The following is a 25,032-nucleotide window of genomic DNA, read 5'->3' as shown; positions in this document are numbered from 1 at the left end:
ACAAGATGACGTTTTCAGCAGTACCAGGGATATTTATATGCGTCTTTTTGATAGCGCATTATTGCACTTTTTGTTCGGCGGTATGATAATAAATCATTATTTTTTGCTTCGTTTTTTATTTTTATTTTTTAAGGGGTTTGCTAAAAGGGTTAACTAATGGGACAGTTTTATAGGGCAGGTCGTTACGGACACGGCAATACCAAATATGTGTACTTTTATTGTTTGTTTGTTTTTATTTCCAAAAAATGAATTTATTGGGGGAATATTTTTTTTTTTTCTAATTTATTTGGCGATTTTTTTTTTTTAAATATGTTAACACTTTTTTTTTTAACTTTATTACCTTGTCCCAGGTGGGACATCACTGTCCTGTGACAGATTGCTGATCTGTCACATCACAGATCACTGTGACAGATCAGCGATCTGTCACAGGCATTGAAGCAGACTTCCTCATGCCTGCGCTTTGCAGGCACTGAGGATGCCAGCTCCCTGCAGACCCCCGCAGGCCCCCGTCGCCATCTTGGATTCGGGGGCCTGCAGGGAAGGAGCCCCCCACAGCAGCGCTGCACATTGCGCTGCCGTGGGGGGCTCAGGGAAGCACGGAGGGAGCCCCCTTCCCTGCCGATGCTTCCCTTAATCCCCCGGTACACCGCGATCGTGTTTGATCACGGTGTGCAAGGGGTTAACGTGTCGGGGGCGGTCCGTGACCGCCCCTGTCACATTGTGCCGGGTGTCAGCTGTGATAATCAGCTGACACCCGGCCGCGATCAGCGGCACTCACCATGTGGGCGCCACTGATCGCTATGACGTACTATCCCATCCCTGGGAATTAAGTCCCAGGGCACATGGACGGGATAGTACGTCATATGGGATTAAGGGGTTAAGCTGGAGTTGAACTTTATGTGTGAAAATTATATCTTACTGCAATCATTAAAATGTTAGGCCTATATGAGCTGGCTTTCTTGGGAAGAGCAAAACCAGTTCTAAGTATAAAACAAATTAAGCTGACCATACACATTACACTTATGTTGGCCAAAGCAGCTGATAATGACAGGTTCGGCTGACGGTCTAATGTGTATGGGGGCACAAGTCGACTGATGGAGAGATGTCAATGAGGTCCAATTTTCGAACTGCCAATTCCATTGTTCTTCCTGAGACAATATCCTAGCCAGCATGTCAGTTGATTGCTTTCTCATAGAGAACACAGGAGCGCTTGGCAGAACGAGCGCTACTGTGTATGGGAGAGTCAGCTGAGATCATTCGGCCGACAGCCATCTAAAGGCCATCTAATGTGTATGGTCAGCCAAACCTCCTTGGCCCTGCTTGAGGAAAGTTTTACAATTATGCATAATACTTTCTCCTTATGAAAGTATACTGCAGACACTCTTTAACTCTTTACATCCACATAATCTAGAGCTTCTTCACTATGAATACGAGAGGAATTGGGGTAAAGGGATACTAGGACACCTGTAGTTACATCTGAATTTCTAGAATTTGAACAGCGTAAGATTCACAAAGTCCTCAGCCCTCCGGGAGGATGTGGACAATTTGTGTAGCATTTGATAAACGGATTCTCTGTTTTCACGCTTCAAATTTTTTTACTGCAATCAAGACTTAGCTCCAAGTAATGCCCAGGCTGCATCTTAAGAGGACTCTCCATTAACAACAGCTGACAGATAATGGATACCATGATTGAGTACCAGGTCAAGTAGCATTAAGTGTAATGTTCTGCTGGATTTTGTAAGAACAGTCAAAATATTTAAGTTATAACCGATTTACAGTGTGGTCTATTTGATGTGCGGAGTCTAAAGTACCTGACAATCAGTGCCTAGAGGTGACTGCAATGTACTTTATGTCTGTCAATGCAGCCAAATGTTCCACGTTTCTAATTGCAGGTGCTGGAGTGGTATGGGTTCACCTGGGCTGCCGTCAATAGATAATAAGAAGACAGGAATTCAAAGATCAATTGCTGCGGTTTATTGGTCAACGCGTTTCGAAGTTTCAAACTTCTTGATCAGGACAAAACCATTGACAGCAGCGCAAGTGAACCGATACCATTGCAACACCTTTGATTCCTTCCTTGTGGGTCTGCAGCAGGTTAATCCTCTTTCAGCGGCTGTGTGCACACAACCCTATCAGGTGAGCACCATAATGCATATTCTCCTCCACACCATCTATCCAGATAAGACACTATTGCACTTTTTGTTCCTTCGAGGTTTACTCTTTTTCTACATTTCTAATTATATCTTTTTCCAAAGGGTAATCTTGTCCCAACTGTTTGCTTATTCGTTTTTTAATATTGCATTGAATATAGGACAAAGGACGGCACAGTGGATGTCATGAATGTGATGAATTATTCTCCATTATTGTCGCCTATTATCCCATTACTTTCAGTGTTGTAAACCAAACATTTACTGTAAACTGGAGAAATTAGTGTCTTCCTTTATGATTTTTATCACTCTGCAGTCAATAGAACAGAAGATGGAAAGAATGACAAGGTGGATGGCAACTTTGTCATCAGTCGGATCAGTTTTTCATATATTAATTATGACTTTGCAAAAAAATGCATAAATAAATAATCAAATCTATATATATAATTGCCTTAAATTGTCCGTCATCCACTTCCATCTGGATGTCCCCGAATCCCACAATCCACCGCGCCGCACTGGAAGTACGCCGACCGCCATATTGGAATACCCAAGTGATGGGTATTCCAATATGGCACCCGCTGGTGGTACCGGGCCTATCCACAGTACCACCAGCGGGACACCGCCGGGACCCCCCCGCCGCCGCCTGCCTACCCACCTCCATGCAGTCACAGCAGTCAGGAAAGACCGCGGTTTGCGGCCTGTGCTGGAGATGGGGTGCTGGCGCCCTCTGGTGGCGCCGCACCCCATCTCCAGCACAAGCCGCGGTCTTTCCTACAGGCTGCCCAACGCCAGGACCCCCCGCCGCTGGATCCTCCCGCTGGACCCGCCGCTGCCTGCCCACCATGTACACACACATACACACATACGAACACACATGTACACACACATGTACACAAGTACTCACACTCACACACACACGTACTCACACTCACACACACACATACACACATGTATGTAAACACACGTACACACACACGTACACACACACCCCACACACACCCTTCCCTCCCAATGCGATAGCATCGGGCACACCTCTATTAAATGAATAAATATGGCTGAACCAAAAACAAACGCCTTGTAATGTGGAGTGCCAGTTGTTTTGTCTTACCCGTCATACTCATTTTATAGACTGGATTTATGTCTGATAATTATTTCTAAACCCCCCAGATTTACAACTCATAAACCAAATGTAATTGAATTTGCTGTTAGATGAACTCAATGTTCACAAACTAATAAAATATTTTACAGCTATATATAAAATCCACACAGGGTTAGAAAACGCTAATTACAGTACATGCTAGGAGGACTGCATGAAATAAAAGCAGTCACCTAATTGCTTTGCGGTCACATTCCGTGTAGTAAGATCTGGATTCAGTTCCGGATCTGTAAATCCCTTCATCAGGAGTTCTTTAAGATGATCGGCTAGTGATTCCTGGGGTTTTGAAGAATTTGCACGGACAATGGCTTTGGCAATATACTCTGGGGGGCTGAAATAATATAGCATGAGTAACAAAAAATATATCTATAAAAACTCAAAAAACAGGACAAATACAACTTGGTCACCAATGATAATTTTACTAACTTGGATTCACCAGAGTCCTCATTGGTTTCCCTTTTCTGGCAGCAAAATCAAGAAAATAAATAATTAAAAAAGCAAAATGAATATCATTACTTAGATAATTTAAAACACAGAAAGAATTTATAGCAGGATGAAGACAAGATAATCAGAAGGATTTTTTTTTTGTAAAATGCAAATAGTCATGATCTAAAACCAAGAACCATTAAAGAAGGGGAAAATAGATCACTTGTGCCCATCAGGATCGGAGAACTACTGTAAGCCATATGCTACAAGGCCACGGAGGAGCTCAAAGTCCTTGCTGGTCTACCCTACAGATCTGTAGGTATTTTACTCCATACAGAACTGAAGCGTTATTATCCCCATTTATAAACAAATAGGTCTGCAATACAAAATCCAATAGACCATGATACAAGTTAGTGTGCTTTTCCGTGTCAGCACCCTGGCCACCTGACCAAAAGACAGTTAAAAAGAAGTCAATTGGGGCAATTACTAGCCTACAGCTGCAGTCCACTCTCCCAGCCGGTCTCCTTTAAGACCTGCAAGTTAACAAATATTAGTAATTCAATAAATGAATGCTTCTGGTGCACACTGGTAACTTTCTTCCCTTTCGTACAATGTCACTAGAGAGAGAATGGTTTATATAGTTGGTAAATTGCTAGAATAAATTCATCCTGGTGGGAACATTGTCATAGAAAAAGAATCGAGCCTTTTACCTTTTTATTGTTATTTTGTGTAAGGACATTTCCAGGTTCATTACTGCAGCAAACATTGAGATAATAAGAGTAAATCAGGAGTTAAAATATAGATTATAATGATTCATTAGACAAATAGGATAACGAAAGGCTGGATCGCTCAAGGATTATGAAAAATCAAGAAATATGTATGCAAAAAAAAGATTAGAGTCAATACCAAATAAGAATCAATCATTAGCCAAAAATCATATTTTAACTGCATATTATTCATTTGATCATTCATAATTCTCATATTATATGAAGATTAAAGTAGATAGCATGGATAAAGTGCAAAGTATATCGATGATATCCAAAATCTATATTACATTTCTAATAAATAATAACTAGGAAGTTCTTATAATTTGGTGAAAACAGAGTTCAAATAACAAAGCTCCTCTAATTGTAAGGTTTACTAAAGAGTGTACCCCCATTTCTTACAGCACATGTGAAGAGTAGACACCATCTTAGGTTCTTATATCCCATTATGACTTCTGGCATTAATTACAGGGGTTGTTTGGCCTCAGGCTGCACTCTATGTGATTGCAAACTTGTGAATCCTTACAGCGTGCACATTGCACACTGTTTGGATCCTCAATTGCCAGGAGCGGGCGATCATGTGTTTGATTTGCATACTTCCGGTCACATTCCGGCTAGATGTGTATGGCCTTGCTCAATGCAAGTGTATTGAGCGAGGTCTTGCACATCTAGTTGACATGTATCACCCAGAGTGGGGTACTCTGGTCGCCGGGCAGCGTTGGATTCATGAGGTTACGGGGGTGGCAGCCGTGCTCGGTGCCTGTGCTCCGGGGACAGTGAAATGGGGGTTGAAAAATAAAAGAAAAATAAAAGAAATTTAGAAAAAGAGTTTGTGACGCCAGTTGAAGTGTTTGACTGTAAGATAGCCGGCACTGCAGATGATCCCTGGGGGGTAGATGGTGATAGCAGTGCAGGTGTTTAACCCCCTCCAACTAGGGCTGGCCCCCCAGAGATAATGATGGAAGTAGATAGTACGGAGTAACAAGGCAGGAGACAAGGAAAGTCACTTTATCATTTACTGAAGTCCAGATGTAGTTCAGAGGATAAAATACAACTCTTTCACTAGGTTTACAATCTGCTCTGCACGATGGGAGTTATCTCTCTCTCTGCTGTGATTCACTGTAAACTTTCTGCTGCCTAATCCCTTCAGGGACAAAGGTTTCCCAGAGTCTGAAACTTCTAGTACTCCCAGTACGCACAGTGTTTTCTGCCCTGGCAACATGCAGCTTGAATCCTGTGTGAAGCACGTGCTCGTTCTAGCATAATCCCTCACTGATTCTTGGTTGCTGTAGGTTTTTCCTGGGAGAAAACACTCAACTGCTGATTGTACAAACCACACAGTCTCTCAGCTTACCATCCAGCTCTAAAAGCATAGATGGTCTAGGGGCTAAAGCCCTGATTCTCCTCAGCGTTGTTCCTGGAAAGAGCACATGTCACTGCTCCCAGAACATTCTCCATCTTGTCACACCGTCTTCCTCACAGAACAACAACTAAATGTGGTGCCCCTGAGGGTTCAGTCACCACAGAGGTACTGCACCTCCTCCTGAGGTGTGGTACCCCACTATTCAGGTAAGGTGGAGACACCTGACCACACTCCAACACCTGCATCCCACACAACATAGTAGTGTAGCAAAGCACCCTTGGTGGCTCCCTGCTTGGAACACAAAGCATGCTGGGAGGCAGGTGGAGTTTAGTTTTGCACTCAAAAGAGCGGGAAGAGGATAGAAATTAGTCAGTTAGTCACAGGAGTCTGACGAGGTCAGTCTGTGAAAGGAGATCCCCTGAGTGGGTTGGATGAAGGAAGTGCTGCAGCCGACCTCAGTGATCTGGGTCCGCTGGCACAGGAAAGGAACATTAATAGAAAGCCTGACTCTCCATAAGAAGGAAAGGATTAGTACGGAACGTGAGGAGAGGAAGAGAACCAAGGACCAGAGTTAGAGGAGAACCCTTCCCAAGTTCTAAGCACAAGGCCGGGGTCCGGTCCCTGAGGTTGTATGGATACTAATGGTTCTGCAGCAGACGCCGGAGGAATAGAAGCTGTCACCACTTTATTCCCACACCAGACTTGGGGGCACAACAGCAGCGTGTGTGAGCCAGGACTAGGTAGTAAGGAGTCCCCAAAGCCGGCTACAGCTGTCTGCCGTACAAGTAGAGTTCATAGGAACATCTGACAGGAGGAACTCCAGTGTAACTCAGTACTGTGAGTACTTCACTAAAGGCACTAAGAGGGAGTCGTTCAGAAAAGGCACATATGTTGGCGGTGTGTTGGAAAGGAGTACTTCATCTTGCCTGGAAGTTGGCTGAGCTCCTGACCCGGAGGACACGGCATGGATGCGGGCACTTGTGTCACAACAGACTGTGAGTAAAGCTTTGGAACTAGATGCCCCGGTGTCCTCCACTTATTCCTGCGTCAACCTGCCCGGCACGGCTACATTCCCAGCGCCCGACTTTACATCATCTACGTGTCACTGCACCTACTCTGCCCTGGGACTACAGCCCTGCCTGTGGAGGGCTATAACATCATTGCTGCACCACACCATCTGTCCCAGAGGATCTGTCTGCAGCGTCGGCTTAACATCTTCATTGCCGAACACCACAGGTGGCGTCACGACTCATTTATTCATAAACTCTAGTCATCATAAGCACACTGAACATTTCCCCCCTTTTACATTGGGCGCCCAGGGCCACAGGCCAGGTCCCAGCTGTCGTGACAACTCCCATTGAAGTTCATCGGGCCCGGTACCAAGTACCCCACAGCCCTGGAAGGGTGACCCATAAACTCCTCCCCTCCCAAGTTAGGGTACATCTCCAAAGCTCTAAGCTTCAGGCAAGTAAGGGAGTGGGGTAAAATTGTGTGTGTGTGCAGTTGTCTCAGCAGAGAAAGCATAACTCCCATCAATTACAAAAACACATAAAATAGTACATGTTTGACCATTTTGTAGCGGTAAAAACACAGGGCCCACATACACATGACCACATGTATGTAAATCCATACTTGCAGTCACGTACCAGTCACTCTTAGAATACCTTTGTCTTTTTGGAATAAAAGTATTTACTGGTACTTAGATTTTTCTGGCTAACGGTACCACTATATTCTTTGTTTTATTGTACATAAGGCTACAGTTAACCCCTTAACGAAGAGGGGTACTTTTGGTTTTGCATTTTCATTTTTTGCTACCCTTCTTCCCAGAGCCATAACTATTTTACTTTTTGGTCAATATGGCCATGTGAAGGCTTGTTTTTTGCGGAACGAGTTGTAAAGAAATGCTCACTTGCTATAGCAATCCAGCAATCACTACCACAGAGGTCTTCTCCTGACCCCGGGTTGTCATGCCAACCCATTGGTGACCCGCGGTCATGTGACACAGGCGGCGATGAGAGGAGGTAATGACGCTCTTCCTGCACGTGCATGTTAAATGCCGCTGTCAGGGTTTTCCACTCGGGGCTGTTCCAGGCACATGTCAGCTGTTCAGATCAGCTGTCATGTGCCGGAAAAGGTTCGGCTCATCGCCGAAGTGTCTTTGGACGTTAAGGGGTTAATGAGATATTCCCAACACAAGATAAATGTCTATAAGATGCCGCCCATATCTTCTACCAGCCCCTATGTGGAAAATCATTGTCCTGTGATTCACCTAGTGAGGTGGCCACTGTATCAAGGCAAAGAATGAAGGGAAAGATGGGTTAGAGCTGACATTGCTCATTTAATACTAAAGACATCACATACCTCGCTGTATCAGATACAGTAACATTGACTGCAACAAAATCTGTGTTGTTAAAAAGTTGGTCCATCTAAAAAAGAAAGATTACATATATGGATTACAATATCAATGCTTATCCTATACAGTGATTGCTTCATTTTTCTACTCAGTCCAAAAATTTTTGGTAAAAAAAGAACAAAACAAGTATATATATATATATATATATATATATATATATAGTGTAATATATATATATATATAGAGAGAGAGAGAGAGACATGGCGGGTGAATTGAATATTGAACACGTCACCAATTTTCAAGATAAATATATCTCTAAAAGTGCTATTGACATGAAATTCTCGTCAAATGTCGGTAACAACCCATCCAATCCACACAGGAGAAGAAATCATCCATAGATGTCCATAGATTAAGTTATGTGTAAGAATGAGAAATGACACAGTGAAAAAGTACTGAACACATGAAGAAAGAGGTGCAAAAAGCCATGGAAGGTCATGACCGTCCAAGAGCAGGTGCTCCCCACAAGTTTTCAGACAGAGGAGTGAAAAGAGTTGTCCAAGAGTCAAAGAACACCTCCTGTGCAGAGTGTGGCGTGGCTAAGGGTTGTACAGTTGATGGGAGGTATGTGGCTCAGAGATGGGTGCACTCTGTAATGTAAGCCCTAATTAATATCATTCTATTTCTGATGTTTTGCAAGGACCTATGGTGAGGTCACAATCACGTGACCAGTCAGCTGCTGGGTTCGTGGTTGTGGCTAGAACTTTATAAGCTAGACTACTCCTGAAACCCAGTGCTGTATGTGGGGAGGACTAAGCCTCCCATGTGTGCTGATGCTCCAGGTCTGAGCCTGAAGTAACGGAAATTTGTGTTCTCTTTTGCCTAAGCTGAAGGCTATTTCTTTTGTGACGTGCTGCTTTATGGGTTTATGATGCAAATAAACCTCATGAACTTTAAAAGAACCTGCCTCATGATTGTCTCCCGCTGCACCTGAGCGAGTAGAATCCCTACAATTGGTGCTAGACGTGCGGGCAGTGGTCCCAGCAGAGACTTGAGACAGTTGCTGCATGTCCTGGGTAAAGTTTTCAGCGAGGCAGCAAGCTCTACCTGGAATAATGGAGGACCTGCTGAAACACCTAGTCCAGTCCCAGGCACAGCAACAAGAGACCAACAGGCTGTTGTTACAGCAGATCCAGCAGAGCCAGCAGGAGCAACGACAGCAGAGCCAGCAGGATCAACGGCAGCAGTTCCAGCAGAGCCAGCAGGAGCAAAGGCAGCAGATGCAGCTTCTGGAAACCGCCATCCAGGAGGGCAGGACAAGCGCCCCAACCCCAGGTCTGGCTGATGACACCCTCATCAGTAAGGCGGTAAGACGCGCATTACAAAAAATGACCCCTGAGGATGATGTGGAGGCCTTCCTGACAGTGTTTGAGAGGGTGGCTGAGGGGGAAAACTTCAGTCAAAAGCAGTGGGCAGAGGTACTGGCCCCATACCTGATGGGGGAGTTCCAGAAGGCGTACTATGATTTGACTTTGCAAGATGCCAAGGAGTATCCCAAACTAAAAGCCAAGATTCTCGCACGTTTGGGGGTGACAATGACTGTCAATTGTCAGGGCACGGCGAGTTCACCGCTGGGTGTATCACCGGGACAAACCCCCTCGCTCCCAAATGTTCGACCTGTTGCACCTGGTCCAGAAATGGCTGCAGCCTGAGTCTTCTACGCCTGCGCAGATGGTAGAGCGAGTGGTGATGGATCGGTTTGTGCATTCCCTGTTGAGACCCCTACAGACTTGGGTTGCCCAAGGTGATCCCCAAAATGCCAATGAATTGGTCGAGCTGGTCGAGAGGTACCAGGGGATGGAAGGTTCCTTGGGAAAGCAGCCCATTATGTATTGGGGGTCCCAGCAGGGGGCGGAGTCCCAAAAAGTGGTGGGGCATCCAAGGTCAAAAGGGGCGGGGGAGGAGGTGCCCAAGGTCCCCACAGGTGATATTATTTGTTGGAGATGCCAGGGGCCAGGACATATAGCTGCCCATTGTCCCCAGACCACTGAGCGGATGAACTGCAGCATGGGACGCCGTAGTTCGTATTATGCATACCCAGCCTGCAGTGTGAACTCTCCACCCAACGAGGGGCCTCAGGCCTGTCCCGTGAAGGTGAACGGTCGAGCAGCAATGGTGCTTCTGGACACTGGGAGCTTAGTGACCCTTGTAAGGCTAGTTTCACACTAGCGCTTTTGAGCGCAGCGACGGCCTGCGCACAGCCGCCGCTAAGCCCCGCCCCTGCCGTGCCTCTGCCGGTAGCTCCGCCTACCGGCACATGACGCTGCATGCGTCCTGCGTCCCCTATCTTTATCACTGGGGGCGCAGGCCGTGCGCAGTATGCGTTTGGCGGCACATGCGTCCTTTTGACGGTGCGCCGACCTGCGCCAAACGCAACCTGCTGCAGTTTGGTTGCGCTCGGCGCACCGTCAAAAAGGCGCATGCGCCGCCAAACGCATACTGCGCACGGCCTGCGCCCCCAGTGATAAAGATAGGGGACGCAGGACGCATGTAGCGTCATGCGCCGGTAGGCGGAGCTCAAAAGCGCTAGTGTGAAACTAGCCTTAGGGCCACTTTTCTTCTCATCAAGGTCGGCGTTCGGTGCATTCATGGTGATGCAAAGAACTACCCTATGGCCAGGGTGAACATTGAAATGGCGCATGGCACCGAGTGGCATGAAGTTGGCATCGTTCAGGACTTGTTTCATCCTATAATTATAGGCCGGGATTTCTGTCTGTTTTGGGAACTGTGGGGTAAAGGGTTCTGAGTTTGCTAGCAAGAGCAGGGAACCAATGCACCCTAATAAGGTATCGCCACCACCAGAGGCAGACGGGTTTCCTTTATGTGTCCTTGTGGGGGATGAGGAGGAAGGGTCCCCTGTATCTGACATTCCGGAGTTAGGGGTGGCTGGTGAGAATTTTGGGACTGCCCAACATAGGGACCCAACGCTGAGAGAAGCCTTCAACAATGTCACCGTCATTAATGGGGTTGCACAAGAGCCGGGAGCAGACACCAGGTTCCCCTATTTCATGATGAGTGGGGACTTGTTATACCGGGTCACGAAAATAAGGGAGGAGTTGGTAGAGCAGTTAATAGTACCAGGCCCCTATAGACGGAAAGTGTTGAACATGGCCCATTCACACATCTTGGGGGTCACCTGGGGGTGGAAAAAACGCAGGAATGGGTTGTGCAGAGGTTCTATTGACCTGGGTGTCACTGCGAAATAGTAAACTATTGCAGGTCCTGCCCCACATGTCAGTTAACTGCCCCCACCCCTCATTTCCGGAGCCCCCTTGTGCCATTGATTTGACAGAATTGCCATGGACTAGGTCGGTCCCTTAGTTAAGTCAGCCCGGGGCCATCAGTATATATTAGGCATCCTGGACTATGCCACATGTTACCCTGAGGCAATTCCCCTGAAAAACTCCTCCGCGAAGAGTATAGCCCGCGAGCTGGTCCATGTGTTTTCCCGGACGGGTTTGCCGAAGAGATCCTGACCGACCAGGGGACACCTTTTATGAGCAAGGTGATGAGGGAGTTGTGCAGGGTTCTGCAAATATCCCAGCTGAGGACCTCAGTGTATCATCCCCAGTCAGATGGCCTTGTTGAAAGATTTAACAAGACACTGAAGAGCATGCTAAGAAAAGCCATAGAAAAAGATGGTAGAGACTGGGATTGTCTCTTACCGTATCTACTGTTTTCTATCCGTGAAGTTCCCCAGGCCTCCACAGGGTTCTCGCCCTTTGAGTTGCTGTATGGCCGACATCCGCAAGGTCTCCTAGATACAGCCAAGGAAACCTGGGAAGCTTAAGTCACGCCCCACAGAAGCATTATTGAGCACGTGGCACTGATGCAGCAGAGGATTGCAAAGGTGATGCCCATCATAAAGGAACACCTCCGCCAGGCACAAGAAGCTCAGGCCAGGGTCTACAACCGGACAGCCAGAGTGAGGCAGTTCAACCCGGGAGTTCTCGTGCTGATTCCGACAGTAGAGAGCAAGTTCCTGGCCAAATGGCAAGGGCCATATGAGGTCGTGGAGAAGCTTGGGGAGGTAAACTGCAAGATCCACCAACCCGGAAGACGGAAACCATACCAGGTTTACCATGTCAACCTCATCAAGCCGTGGCAAGATAGAGAGCCAGCGGTAACTCCATGCTTGCTGGGCAACCTAGAAGGTGAGGTTGGAGCAGTTACCATAGCGGAGACGCTATCGAAGGCCCAGAAACAGCAGTGCCGGGAGTTACTCCAGAGAAACAGGGACCTGTTTTCAGAATTGCCGGGGTGCACGAAGGTTGTGGAGCACGAAGTTCTGACGGAGCCACATGTACGGGTGACCGTGAAGCCTTATCGAACTCCTGAAGCCCGTCGGGAAGTAATCTCCAAGGAGGTGCAGCGTATGTTGAAGCTCGGGGTTATTGAGCAATCCAAGAGCTGCTGATCAAGCCCGATTCTCCTCGTCCCAAAACCGGATGGTGAATGGAGGTTCTGCAATGACTACCGGAAGCTGAATGAGGTCTCCAAGTTCGACGCATATCCCATGCCACGCGTTGATGAGCTCATCGAAAGACTTGGACCTGCCAGGTACATCACCACTTTGGATTTGACCAAGGGATATTGGCAGATCCCCATGACACAGGAAGCCAAGGAGAAGACTGCATTTTCTACACCAGACGAGTGCTTCCAGTATGTCCGGATGCTGTTTGGCCTGCAGGGAGCTCCGGCAACCTTCCAGAGGGCTATGGATAGAATCCTTGCGCCTCATAAGCTATACGCTGCTGCGTACCTGGATGATATCATCATCTTTACCCTGGACTGGGAGTCTCACCTGGAAAAGGTCCAAGCAGTGTTTGATGCTCTAAAGGAGGCGGGGTTTACAATAAACCCGAAGAAGTGTGCCTTGGGTAAAGAAGAAGCCAAGTACCTCAGATATGTAGTGGGGCGTGGCGAGATCAAACCCCAAATCAATAAAGTGGAGGCAATTCAAACATGGCAGAGACCTCTGTCCAAAAAGCAGGTTAAAGCCTTCCTGGGGATCGTGGGATATTACAGAAGGTTCATCCCAAACTTCGCCACAATGGCTGCGCCTCTGACTGATCTTCTAAAAGGGACAAAATCAGTAATGGTCAGATGGTCCGAAGAGGCAGAGTCAGCCTTAAAAGAAATGAAAGGGGCTCTATGTAAGCAACCCGTTCTGGTGGCCCCGGACTTTAAACGCGAGTTTATCCTTCAGACAGATGCCTCAGATGTCGGGATAGGACCAGTCATTTCCAAGGAGATACGTGTGGAGGAGCATCCTGTCCTCTACCTGAGTAGGAAGCTATTGTCATGATCCAGGTTGGATCTGACAGAGTAATGCTCAGAGTGACCTTTTTTTTCCCTTGGCTGTGTGCCAGGGGTGGTTTTGCCCCCGGTGGCCATTGGGGTCTTTGCACTGTGGTGATTTCAGTTGTAGTTTTCCCCCCGGTGGCCACTGGGGTCATTGCACTTTGGTTGCCTTAGTTTGTGCACGTAGTCATGTTGGCAGGTGTGATATCTCTATGGGAGAGTATCGGGTGTGTTGATCACTGTTGGTGATAACGTATTCATTTGCAAGCAAGCCTGGGTGAAGGATGGAGCTAAAGGAGAGTCACAGGCAGCTCAGAGAGAGTCCTAGAGTGGATTGGTGGAGTCAGCGATGATGTCTGCAGGGAGTGCTGGCATGGCGTGGTGGAGTCGCAGTGATGGTGTCAGCAAGGAGTGCCTGCATGGCTTGGTGGAGTGGTAGTTGTGGTGTAGAACTGCACTCACGGTGCTGGACTTGGTTGCTGAGAGCTGGTCTCAAGCATGCTGGACTTTTTGGCAGAAAAGATGGACTCATTTGTGAGACTCCGTTTCTGGACAGCTGCATGGAGGTGGTGGACTCTGGTTGCTCCAAGGCTGCACTATGGTGTTGGACCCGGTTGGAGGAAAGGATGCACGCAGGTGGTGGGCTCTGTTGCTAGGAGCGTAAGCAACAGAGCAAAGCTAAGTGGTGTTTCCCCTGTTTTGTCACTTTTCCTTATGTGTGTTTAGTGCAGTGGTGGGATTAGTTTCCGCACCGACCAATTCCCTAGTGAGGGTTTAGGTGCAGGGCGAGTTAGGGTTTTGAGGTTCCTGATCGTCGCCCGATGCGGAACCGGCCTAGGGAACACTAGGAGTGCAGAGACACTGACTCAGGGGAGTGTGTTATGAATGGGTCACCGAGGAGGAAAAAAGCAAAACACGCTAAGTCTCAGAAAACCAGAGAGGTTGGTAACTATGCAGACTGCAGAGCCCTGATCTTAACACACAACTAGAAGCAGTCGTGGAGCGTGCCTACGGTGGTCCTGGATGCCTCGTTACAACCGGAGAGCTAAATAAGCCTAAAGTAAGAAAAGAGGAAAACTAACTCCCCAGAGCAGACCCCAAAGGAAAGACAGCCCCCAACATGTATTGACGGTGAAGCAAGATGAAAACACAAACAAAGGCAGAAAAATAGGCTGACCAAACGATAGGGCCAAACTAACTTGAAAGGACAGGAAAGGAAAGATACTGTCTGCAGTCTGCCAAAAAACCCTACCAAAAATAATGTCCAATGCTTCTGATAACAAAATTAACCCTGAAGTCACTAGACTTCTCCCACTATATCAGCACTCTGGAATATTCTGAGACAGAGCAAAAAGAGGCCAATCTAATAAAGGACAAAAAGGTAAATTGGCAAATACAGATAAATAAGAGTGGAAATTCAGCACAGCCCAGCCGGGCTGGCTGACCACACAAAAACTGAGTTGACCAACAAGAGCAAGTGTGAACATTAGCAAAAAATAAACTTAACTTGAGATAACTGGAGCAGAGCTGAAGTCCAAGACCTGAGAAACAGACTGAATCACCAGCAACAGGATAGGGCGTTGGCTGTCTTATATCCAGTCTGATACTCTGGAGATCCAATCACTATCCTCCTCGTCAGGTGGCAGACCATTACCAATTAAACTAACCTCACTACCTCCTGTCACTACCAGAGGGAGAACGGAAGGAGAACTCCCAGCTGGTGGAGCAGAAAATGAGCTCATAACAGGAGTGCAGGAGGTCTCCTCGTCCCCATTCCCTATCGCAGGGCCGCCATTGTTAATGTTACCCAGGTTTCCCCTTTTCCCCTATGTCTTATTGTATTAGTTACCGGCCTGCGGGCCACGTCACATAGGACAGTTACACGTGCCGCGTCCTGTTGTATCAGTTACCGGCCTGCTGGCCGTGTCACTCAGGACGGGGCACGTGACAGCTATCTTCTTGTGAGAGAAATTACTCAGTTGTAGAGAAGGAGTGTTTGGCCATAAAATGGACAGTGGATACCTTACACCGTACTACTTGGTGGGACGGAAGTTTAGGTTAATATCTGACCATGCCCCACTCAGATGGATGAGGGAAATAAAGGGTAAGAATGCTAGGGTCACCCACTGGTACTTAGCCCTGCAAGACTTCAGCATCCATGTAGAACATAGGGCCGGGAAGCTAGATAGGAACGCCGATGCCCTCTCACGAATCCCTTGTCTAGTAGGTGAAAGTGACAAGCCCCACAGCTTTAGGCAGAGGGGGAGGTATGTGGCATGGCTAAGGGTTTTATAGTTGATGGGAGGTATGTGGCTCAGAGATAGGTGCGCTCTGTAATGTAAGCCCTAATTAATATCATTCTATTTCTGATGTTTTGCAAGGACCTGTGGTGAGGTCACAATCACGTGAACAGTCAGCTGCTGGGTTTGTGGGTGTGGCTAGAACTTAATAAGCTAGACTACTCCTGAAACCCAATGCTGTATGTGGGGGGGACTAAGCCTCCCGTGTGTGCTGAGGCTCCAGGTCTGAGCCTGAAGTAACGGACATTTGTGTTCTCTTTTGCCTAAGCTAAAGGCTATTTCTTTTGTGACGTGCTGCTTTATGGGTTTATGATGCAAATAAACCTCATGAACTTTAAAAGAACATGCCTCATGATTCTCTCCCGCTGCACCTGAGCAAGTAGAATCCCTACAAGAGCTACAGAGAAACCAGCAGGTACATTTGTTTCAAAGATAAATATAAGTTAAGCTCTAAACCTCCATGGCCTTTATGCACGTGAAAGGTTTCAGCAGGAATGCGGGATGCAGTGACGGACGGGAGGCAGAGCAAGGGTTGACAACTTTATTTACAGGGGAATACTCTACGCAGGGAGGTAAAGAGTTAAACAAGGGATTAAACAGATTAAAAGGCAACATATATGGTGAAGTGGAGAATTTCGTTTCAGATAAAGGTAGTTCGTTAGCATGTGTGTCAGGAAGTCCTTAAACTGCAGCTCCTGCTGCAAACTCAATAGTGCCGGCAATGGCTGGCGCGATGTATCTTCCAAGAAGGTCCTGTGTGCAAAAAACCCTGTCTTCTGGTGACAGGGTTCGGTCACCTTCTGCTGCCCCTAGTCCATATACTACCGTAGCCGGAGGAGCGTGGATCACGGTACTGTCTGAGGCCAACGTGGCTCCACAACTATTCTTCACTGGTGAAGTCAGGTGACAAGTGTCAGGGCAATTACTCGCTGCCGACGTCAGGGTGCAAGTGTAAGTCTCATATGCGGTCCCTCTTGGGCAGCGCGTGTGCGGTACTCACGGTCAATGTAGTGTACGGCACCCGGTTCTCTGGCAGTCACTGGACACACACTGCACGTCCCGCTCTGCCTGGTCCCCGCTGCTGACGGCGGGTGACGCTGGTTAGCATGGCGCTGGTGCTCCCAGCCGGAGCACTCCTCTCTTTGGCTGCTGCAACACCCGGCTCGGTTCTGCTCTGTGTGCACAGCTCTGCAGCGATCCCTCTCTCCGGATTGCTACTGGGCACACTACTTCCCTCAACGCAGCAGTTCCCGTCCTTCAGGTCTGCTACAGCACAGCCTATCACAGCCCCGGAACTCTCTGGAGGTGGAAGCAGAGTGCGCTACTCACTGCTCTGCGCTGGTGCCACACTGACCTGTTTTGCATGCTTTTTCCTTTTATTCCTCCGCTGCTGCGTGAGCTTTTTTGGCTCTCCCCGCCCCCCCTTGGTCAGAAGGAAGGTTCTGCTCACTCAGGCTTCTCCCTGAGAACAAGGGAAGGTCCACCTCACTAAAGCTTCCCCCCAGGAACAGTGGATGCAGCCTCTCAAGTTCTGGACCCGGCACGCAGGTACCCGCTGCCTCTTCATTCCCCCTACACTCCTCTCCTTTAGCTCACCATTCCATGGGCGAGGACTCTTTGTACTTTACTATGCTCTTCTAAGGGGGGGGCAGATGCCCACAATTTCTGCATCCACTCCTGCCTCCCTTGCACCACATTCTGCCAGCAAGGCTCATTAGGGATACTCCAAACTTCATGTTGGCTGGTAGAAAATGGGGGTCCATCTGGGTTCCCTGGAGCAGCAGTCTCTGGGACCTGTTCCTCTTCAGAGTCAACATATGGCGGATCAAGAAATTCTTCCTCTTTATTTTCCACAGCTGCAGGAAGAAGCGTCTCAGATGCACTTCAAATCTCCTCCATTTGGTCAGGATCCCTTGAGCTGGCAGGCAGCAAACTTTCCACTTCAGAGGATGAGATAAGTGGTTTTTTCCTTCTCACAATCAGGAACCATGGGAGCGGGTGTTTCAGGGACATTTGACTCTTTCTCTTCTTCGGGCTGAGTCTCACAGATGGAACCTTCGGATCCAAGTTGGAGCTTCACCAGACTCGCCTCCACGCACCTGACCAATGCAGACATCTCACCGTAGACAGTTGACACCTCCCTTTCTTCTCGGCGTCCGATGTTGTGGCTCTGTCTGGGTGCAGCTCCTCTCCTCTCGCCATACCATTTCTCCCAGGGGCGACGTTCCCTCCAATTAGCAGAATCTTCGGAGGAGTAAACGAATCTTCACCGTCAGCTGTCTTGGGTAGGGCAACTTCTGGACAGATGTCCCATTCTTCCACACGTCCAACACCCTCTTCTGAGCCGGTCCAGCGGGCGCTTTGGTCAGGATCGCCATCCTCTACGGGAAGGACACCCCTTCTGCATTCGCTCACCACCCCACGATACGGGGTTAAATTCTGGAGCTGCCACTGAGATTTCCTTCATGCTCCGCACTTCTCCTCTTACTTCTTGTACTTTTTGCCATGAGTTATCTCGAGGTAGGACGCTGGACTCACAGACAGCAGCAAGGGCTTCCTTCAGGCTTTTGCCTTATTCCCAAATTCTTCTCATACCCTGCTGTTAGTCGCGGGACCACTTCAGCTCTTCCTCATTCGGGGTGGATACCTTGCAACTCTGGACCATCCCTATCGAGGCTGCAATCCCCTGCTCCTGCACGCCTCTGCCACAATGTCTGCAAAAGTCATGCACAGGTTAAGTTGCAGGTGCTCCCGCAAGGCTTGCTTAAGCAGCGCATCTCTCAGGCCTGTCACTAACTGGTCTCGCAGCACTATGTCAGGGGGTCCTACGCCTGTGCCATCCTTCCTAAGAATTGCAATATGGAGTATCATGTTCATGTACTGCGTCACAGTCTCCCCCTCCCTTTGGACACGGCGGAAGAAACGCATATGCAACTCTCCTACATCCGTGGGGTCTCCATGCATTTCCTCCAGTATCTGCAACACCTTGTCAAACGTGTCCCGTTCTTTAGGGCAGGGGTCCCCAACCACCAGTCCGCGGCCCAGGATCGGGCCGTTGCAGTTTTGTTGCCGGTCAGAGGAGCCACGGCTCAGAATGCTGGACACAAGGGGAGCCGGCGGCTGTAGCACTGTAGTGATAGCTGCAACCGCCAGCTTCCAGAAGACATCGATATTGACTCAGTTCCTGCATTCCTGTCGGGCACTGCAGCTTCATCCAGTGCTGAGCGGTCACGTAGTACCACTCATTAAGGTCATGAATATGGACGCGACTCCACTCCCATGGGCGTGGCGTCCATATTGATGACCTTAATGTGCGGTACTACGTGACCGCTCCGCACAGGAAAAAGCTGACGCGCCAGGATAGACATGCAGGGAAATTCATCGACGGTGTGAGGGTAAGTATGATGGGGGAGGACGGGGGAGCTCAGCCATGCATACAAGGGTGGAAGCAGAGCCATGTATACAAGGGTGGGAGCGGAACCATGCATACAAGGGTGGGAGCGGAGCCATGCATACAACGGTGGGAGGAGAGCCATGCATACAAGGGTGGGAGCGGATCCATGCATACAAGGGTGGGAGCGGAGCCATGCATACAAGGGTGGGAGGAGAGCCATGCATACAAGGGTGGGAGCGGAGCCATGCATCCAAGGGTGGGAGCGGAGCCATGCATCCAAGGGTGGGAGCAGAGCCATGCTTCCAAGGGTGGGAGCTGAGACATGCATACAAGGGTGGAAGCGGAGCCATGCATACAAGAGTGGGAGCAGAGCCATGCATACTAGGGTGTCGCTGTCTCCCATCACCCCTAGATGGGACCGTCTTGTTGCAGGAAAACAAGCCCAGTGCTGCCACTGATACAGGGAAACAAGCCCGGTGCTCCCACTCATTCAAAACCTATGGTGAGTCGAGTCACATTCACATTATAAATGTTATAATTAAATGATAAGTATGCACTACAAAACTACAACCCTGTCCATAGCCACGCCCCCTTATGACCAAAGCCTCGCCCATGCCACACCTCCATCCCAGCCCTGCCGGGCCATGAAAGAATGGTCATGCATAAAGCCGGTTCCTGGTGAAAAAAAGGTTGGGGACCACTGCTCTAGGGGGTCGTAGCATGACAGAATTCCTTGCCTCACTTTCCAGAGCCATCATGGCAACCTCTGCCTCTAATGCAGGAGTCATGGGGTACATCCTTGACCTGCTCTGTCCAGCTCCATAACAGAACATTGCTCCCTGTGATCTTGGGGAGATTACTCAATATTGTCCCCAGCGGTATACTGGGCCTTGGAGCACCCCCAACTGCTTGGTCTGCCACCTTGGTGTCTGGAGACTGCATCCTGCCGACTACGCCAAGTATAAGGTTTCAGGAGGAACGCAGGATGCAGCGAAGGACGGGAGGCATAGCAAGGGTTGACAGGTTTATTTACAGGGGAATACTCCACGCAGGGAGGTAAAGGGTTAAAAAGGGGATTAGACAAAATAAATGTCAAAAGATATGGTGAAGTGGAGAACTATGTTTCAGATAACGGCAGTACGTTAGCGCGTGTGTCAGGAAGTTCTGGTGACAGCGGTGGGTCTCTGGCACCTTCCGCTGCCCCTAGTCCATATACTACTGTGGCCGGAAGAGCATTAGTCATGGTACTATCTGAGCCCAACGTGGCTCCACAGCTATTCTTCACTGGTGAAGTCAGGTCACAAGTGTCAGGGCAACTACTCGCTGCCGACATCGGGCGCAAGTGTATGTCTCGTATGCGGTCCCTCTAGGGCAGCGCGTGTGTGGTGCTCACGGTCAACGTAGTGTATGGCACCTGGTTTTCTGGCAGTCACTGGACACACTGCACGTTCCGCTCTCCCTGGTCCCAGCTGTGGCGGCGGGCGACGCTGGTCTGGGTGGCGCTGGTGCTCCCAGCCGGAGCACTCCTCTCTGTGGCTGCTGCAACACCTGGCTTGGCTATGCTCTGTGTGCACGGCTCTGCTCTGTAGCGATCCTTCACAGCCCCGCAACTCTCTGGTGGGGGAAGCAGAGCGCGCTGCTCACTGCTCTGCACTGGCGCCACAATGACCTGTTTTGCATGCTTTTTCCTTTTATTCCTCCGCTGCTGCGCGTGATTTTCTGACTCTCCCCGCCCCCCTTGGTCAGGATGAAGGTTCGGCTCACTCAGGCTTCTCCCCGGGAACAGTGGAAGGTCCGCCTCACTAAAGCTTCCCCCCGGGAACAATGGATGCAGCCTCTCAGGTTCCGGACCCAGCACGCAGGGACCCGCTGACTCTTTGGCCCCCCTACACACGCTCACCACACAAGACTCCATTGCTGAACAAAAAGCATGTTCAAGCGTGTTTATAGTTTGCTCAACAGCATTTAGACAAGACTGTGATATAGTGGGAGAATATAGTCTGGTCAGATTAAACCAAAATTGAACTCTTTGGATGATATAATATACATGTTTGGAGGCCAAAAGACACTGCATATCACCCCCAAATCACCATACTAAGGCTAGTTTTACATTAGCGTTTTTAGCGCTGCGCTTCATGCGCAATAGAAACGCATGCAAAAACCACATCATGTGTTTTGCATGCGTTTGCGTTTTTAGGCGCATGCGTGTTAACCAGTTTGTAGCCATGTTAACTCTTAAAACGCATGTGATTTCAAACGCAGGCGTGCGCATGTCCATGCGCACGCCTGCGCTCCCATAGACTGCATCGTGTTATTTTTGCGCATTCCGTGCGCTAGCGTGCGCATGCGTTTTTTATGCCGTTGGACAGACCCAAAAATGCAACAGGTTGCGTCAGGCGCACCTAGGCACACACTACAAAAAACCGCATGCGCACGAAAACGCATAGGTGCGCGTGCAAACGCTAGACCATGCATCCGCCATGTTAAACATAGGGGTGCATGGCGCGTGCGCATGGACGAACACGATGCACTGCACTAAAAAACGCTAATGTGAAACCAGCCTAACTTCACGTTAAGATGTGGGAACATCATGGTGTGGGGCGTTTTTTCAGCATACAGCACTGGCAAAAGTCATATAACTGAAGGAAGGACGACTGGACAAATGTACTGGGACATTCTTAATAAAAAATATGCTGCAATTGTAACATGGCGTGGGGTGGTAGCCGCCGGCCAGGTACTCTCGCTCTATGCCCCAGCACGCTACGTGAAAATGGGTATCCTGGCTGGGTGTGTGGACTTGCTGATGTGACTGACTTGCCTGGATCAGGTCTTGAAAAGTTCAATGAGGTAGCCCATCACTTAAAAATAAACTGTCTTTTACTGAACAATAAGACTGGTTTCACATTTGCGCATCTGTGCGCAGTGCTTGATCCGCATAGATCTGCATGCATCATGCATACATATCTTTAACATGGTGTACGCAGGAACATGCATTTGCATGCATTCACTTGCGGATGTGTACGCATGCATCGTTTCGCGGTGTGCGGCGAACGCAACATGTTGCCTTTTATGAGGCGTTTGCATGCGGATGAGTGTGGAAGAATTGCATCAAAATAACGCATTACTGTCTATGGGAACGCATTGGTACGCAAGGACATGCGTACATATGCGTTAGATACGCATGCGTTCTTCAGAATGAGAAGCTCCAGGAAGTATTAAATTAAACATTTGTTTTTATTTTTGTTAATTTTTTTTTTCACAATCCCTGTCTCCTTGTGTTTTCTTTATTTAAACATGTGTGTATTGTTGAGTGAAGTATTACCGGGTGTTACAGTCATGGTGTTCAGTATTAAAGTTAGTGTTAGCATTAAAGTCAGCAAACATTACAGATACTGTACATATTAATTATTAGCGGCTAAAAGCATGTTGTCTTGCCATACCAAACGTCCGATATTAGAAACAAAGTAGGCAGCAAATTAATCCCTCATTTGGGAAACTTCCACTGTTGTCCTCAGTGGGTGATCTTGGTAATCTTGCAATCTTTTAGCAACAGGTTCATCAAGTTCTAAGTTGGCTCTCTCTTTTGCCAGGATTTAATTGTGCAGAACACCACATGCTTTCACAACCTTATCAATTGTGTCAGTTTTTAGATTGATGGGTGTTCCCAAAATGCGCTATTTAGATGCAAGCAAACCAAAAACACACTCCACAGTTCTTCATGCCCTTGTCAATTAGTAGTTGTAAATCCTTTTGGAGTGATTCAAGTCTCGACTTGAGTACGGTTTTATGAGGTTGGCACACATTTGAAACGCCTCATCCCCAACCACAACAAACAGCATTCGCGGTCCTTCAGTGTTCGGAAGAGGTTGTGGCTGTGGAAAATTGAAATTATTCCCATACAAACATTGGCCCATGGCAGAATTTTTGAAAGTCTGTGAGTCATTTCCTTGTCCAAATGAGCCAACGTCCACGGTGACAAATTGACAGTCAGCATCTGCAATCACCATGAGAACAATAGAAAAATATTTTTTGTAATTGAAATACTTGGATCCACTTCCAGCAGGTTTCCTAATCCGAATGTGTTTGCCATCCACAGCCCCCAAACAGTTAGGAAAATTACAAATATCCTGGAATTTTGCAGCATTTTCCAGCCAGAGTTCAGTTGTGAGGTGGGGGGAGGAATTCATCATGGAGAACGTCACATAAGGCACTGCAGGTGTCTCCAACAATCCCAGAAAGGGTGGACAATGCAGAATTGAAAATGTAGAGTTAATAAGGTCTCTCTGGTAGACTGGAATCTGCGGAACAGAAAATGGTGAAAAAAATCAGTACATGGCTTTTATAGCAATAATATTAATGACAGGTGATTCTTTTTCAAAATTACATACCTTAGGGTCACCAACAGACATTCCTCAGCAGGAATCGCCTGACGTAGTTGTGTGTCCTGCCTGGTGATAGATCCTCGGACACGTAGCAGCAAGTCATCAAAGCTCTATTCCGGCATCCTTGGGTAGTCGAAAAACTTCTGAGGGTTTTACAGCTCGGTGTACAACGAGTGGTAGGCTCCATGGCTCTCTCGGACTTCAACGATGGGGTGTTGCCAGTAGCAACAACGACGTCTTCTATGTCTTTCTCTTCTTCTTTCTTCTTCACAAGCCACAGCAAAGGCAACAGCTAATTTCAAGTCCAAATCCAGATTACGATAGAAGCTCTCCATGCCAAGATCCATCTTGCATCTGGATACAGCAGCAAAAGTTGAGGATTTCATCTGTACAAGTGTCTATATACAGAATTTCCATGAGACACGCCTATTGGACGTGGCTTGTGTCAAGGAAATTCTCTTAGAAAAGCATTGTCCTATCGAACGAATGCGCATAAATAACGTAAACGCATGCAAAAAACACATGCAAACGCAGCATTTTTTTGGCGTCATACGTAAGCTGATGCGGATAAAAAACGCTGCATTGGCATGTGATTGCATGCGTTTTGGCATGCGTTTGCGCATGCAGATCATACGCTGCGCACATATACGCAAATGTGAACTCAGCCTAATTTGGTGAGAATTATATACAGCAGATAGTGGTTGCATAACTTCATGAACATTTTTCTTAGTACATGGAACATCTTTATACACATTCTCTCTGCCCTTCCCACGATGACTCAGTTCTGTTTTTCCTATTCCTCTGCCTTCACCACAACCCAGCACAATACTCCAGGAACTTCCCTTTCCCCAAAAACGATACTACAGTCAGTAAATAAGAGTCCTATATTTCAACCCGATGGTCTGCTTTCTTGTAACCTTAGGGGAGCTCCTTTGCCACAATGGCCGTTATTCAAATTCGTTGCATGTCAATGCCTTGGAACTGCCTCCAGGGACACCCTTTTCATCTCACATTCCCTGCTCTCACCCGTCCCGGTAACTTCTGGACTTGCAAGCTCGGTAGTGCATTCCTAGGTTTTCTGCCCCCAGATCTTGTATCTGGAGAACCACTCACAACTTCTGTCACTTTTTCTTGTCTCTTTCCTTGATTTCACTATCCATTCCCTCGGTCTCCACTCACCCCAGGGAAACACACATCATGCAGCTCTGCTTACTTATCAGCCTCTAGATCTGCTTCTGCAGGCTAGTTAGAATCTGTTCAGTTTATGACTATCCGCCATTTTCTTGTAATGTTCTGACTGCTGGACTTTTTCCTCTAGTGCTGGGTTTGCCTTTGGTCAGGTGATTGTATCACCCTTTATTAATCTACACCTGTCTCCCATTCCTT

The 25,032-nt window shown here is 48.0% G+C and overlaps 1 protein-coding gene across 2 annotated transcripts in view; it reads right to left on the bottom strand.

Moving 5' to 3' along the window:
- ADGRG4 (adhesion G protein-coupled receptor G4) overlaps window positions 1–25,032 on the bottom strand; it is a 211,597-nt gene that overhangs the window by 80,390 nt on the left and 106,175 nt on the right. For both annotated transcript variants that reach the window (XM_073543548.1, XM_073543549.1), the window contains 2 exons: window positions 8,218–8,282; window positions 3,477–3,634 (listed from right to left, as the gene is read on the bottom strand). In XM_073543548.1, coding sequence (XP_073399649.1) covers window positions 3,477–3,634; window positions 8,218–8,282 — 223 coding nt within the window. The remainder of the gene's footprint in view (window positions 1–3,476; window positions 3,635–8,217; window positions 8,283–25,032) is intronic.

This window comes from Dendrobates tinctorius, unplaced genomic scaffold, assembly GCF_039654945.1.
Source record: "Dendrobates tinctorius isolate UK_male_01 unplaced genomic scaffold, ASM3965494v1 ptg000133l, whole genome shotgun sequence".
Taxonomy (NCBI): domain Eukaryota; kingdom Metazoa; phylum Chordata; class Amphibia; order Anura; family Dendrobatidae; genus Dendrobates; species Dendrobates tinctorius.
This window is presented reverse-complemented; position numbering and strand designations above follow the sequence as displayed.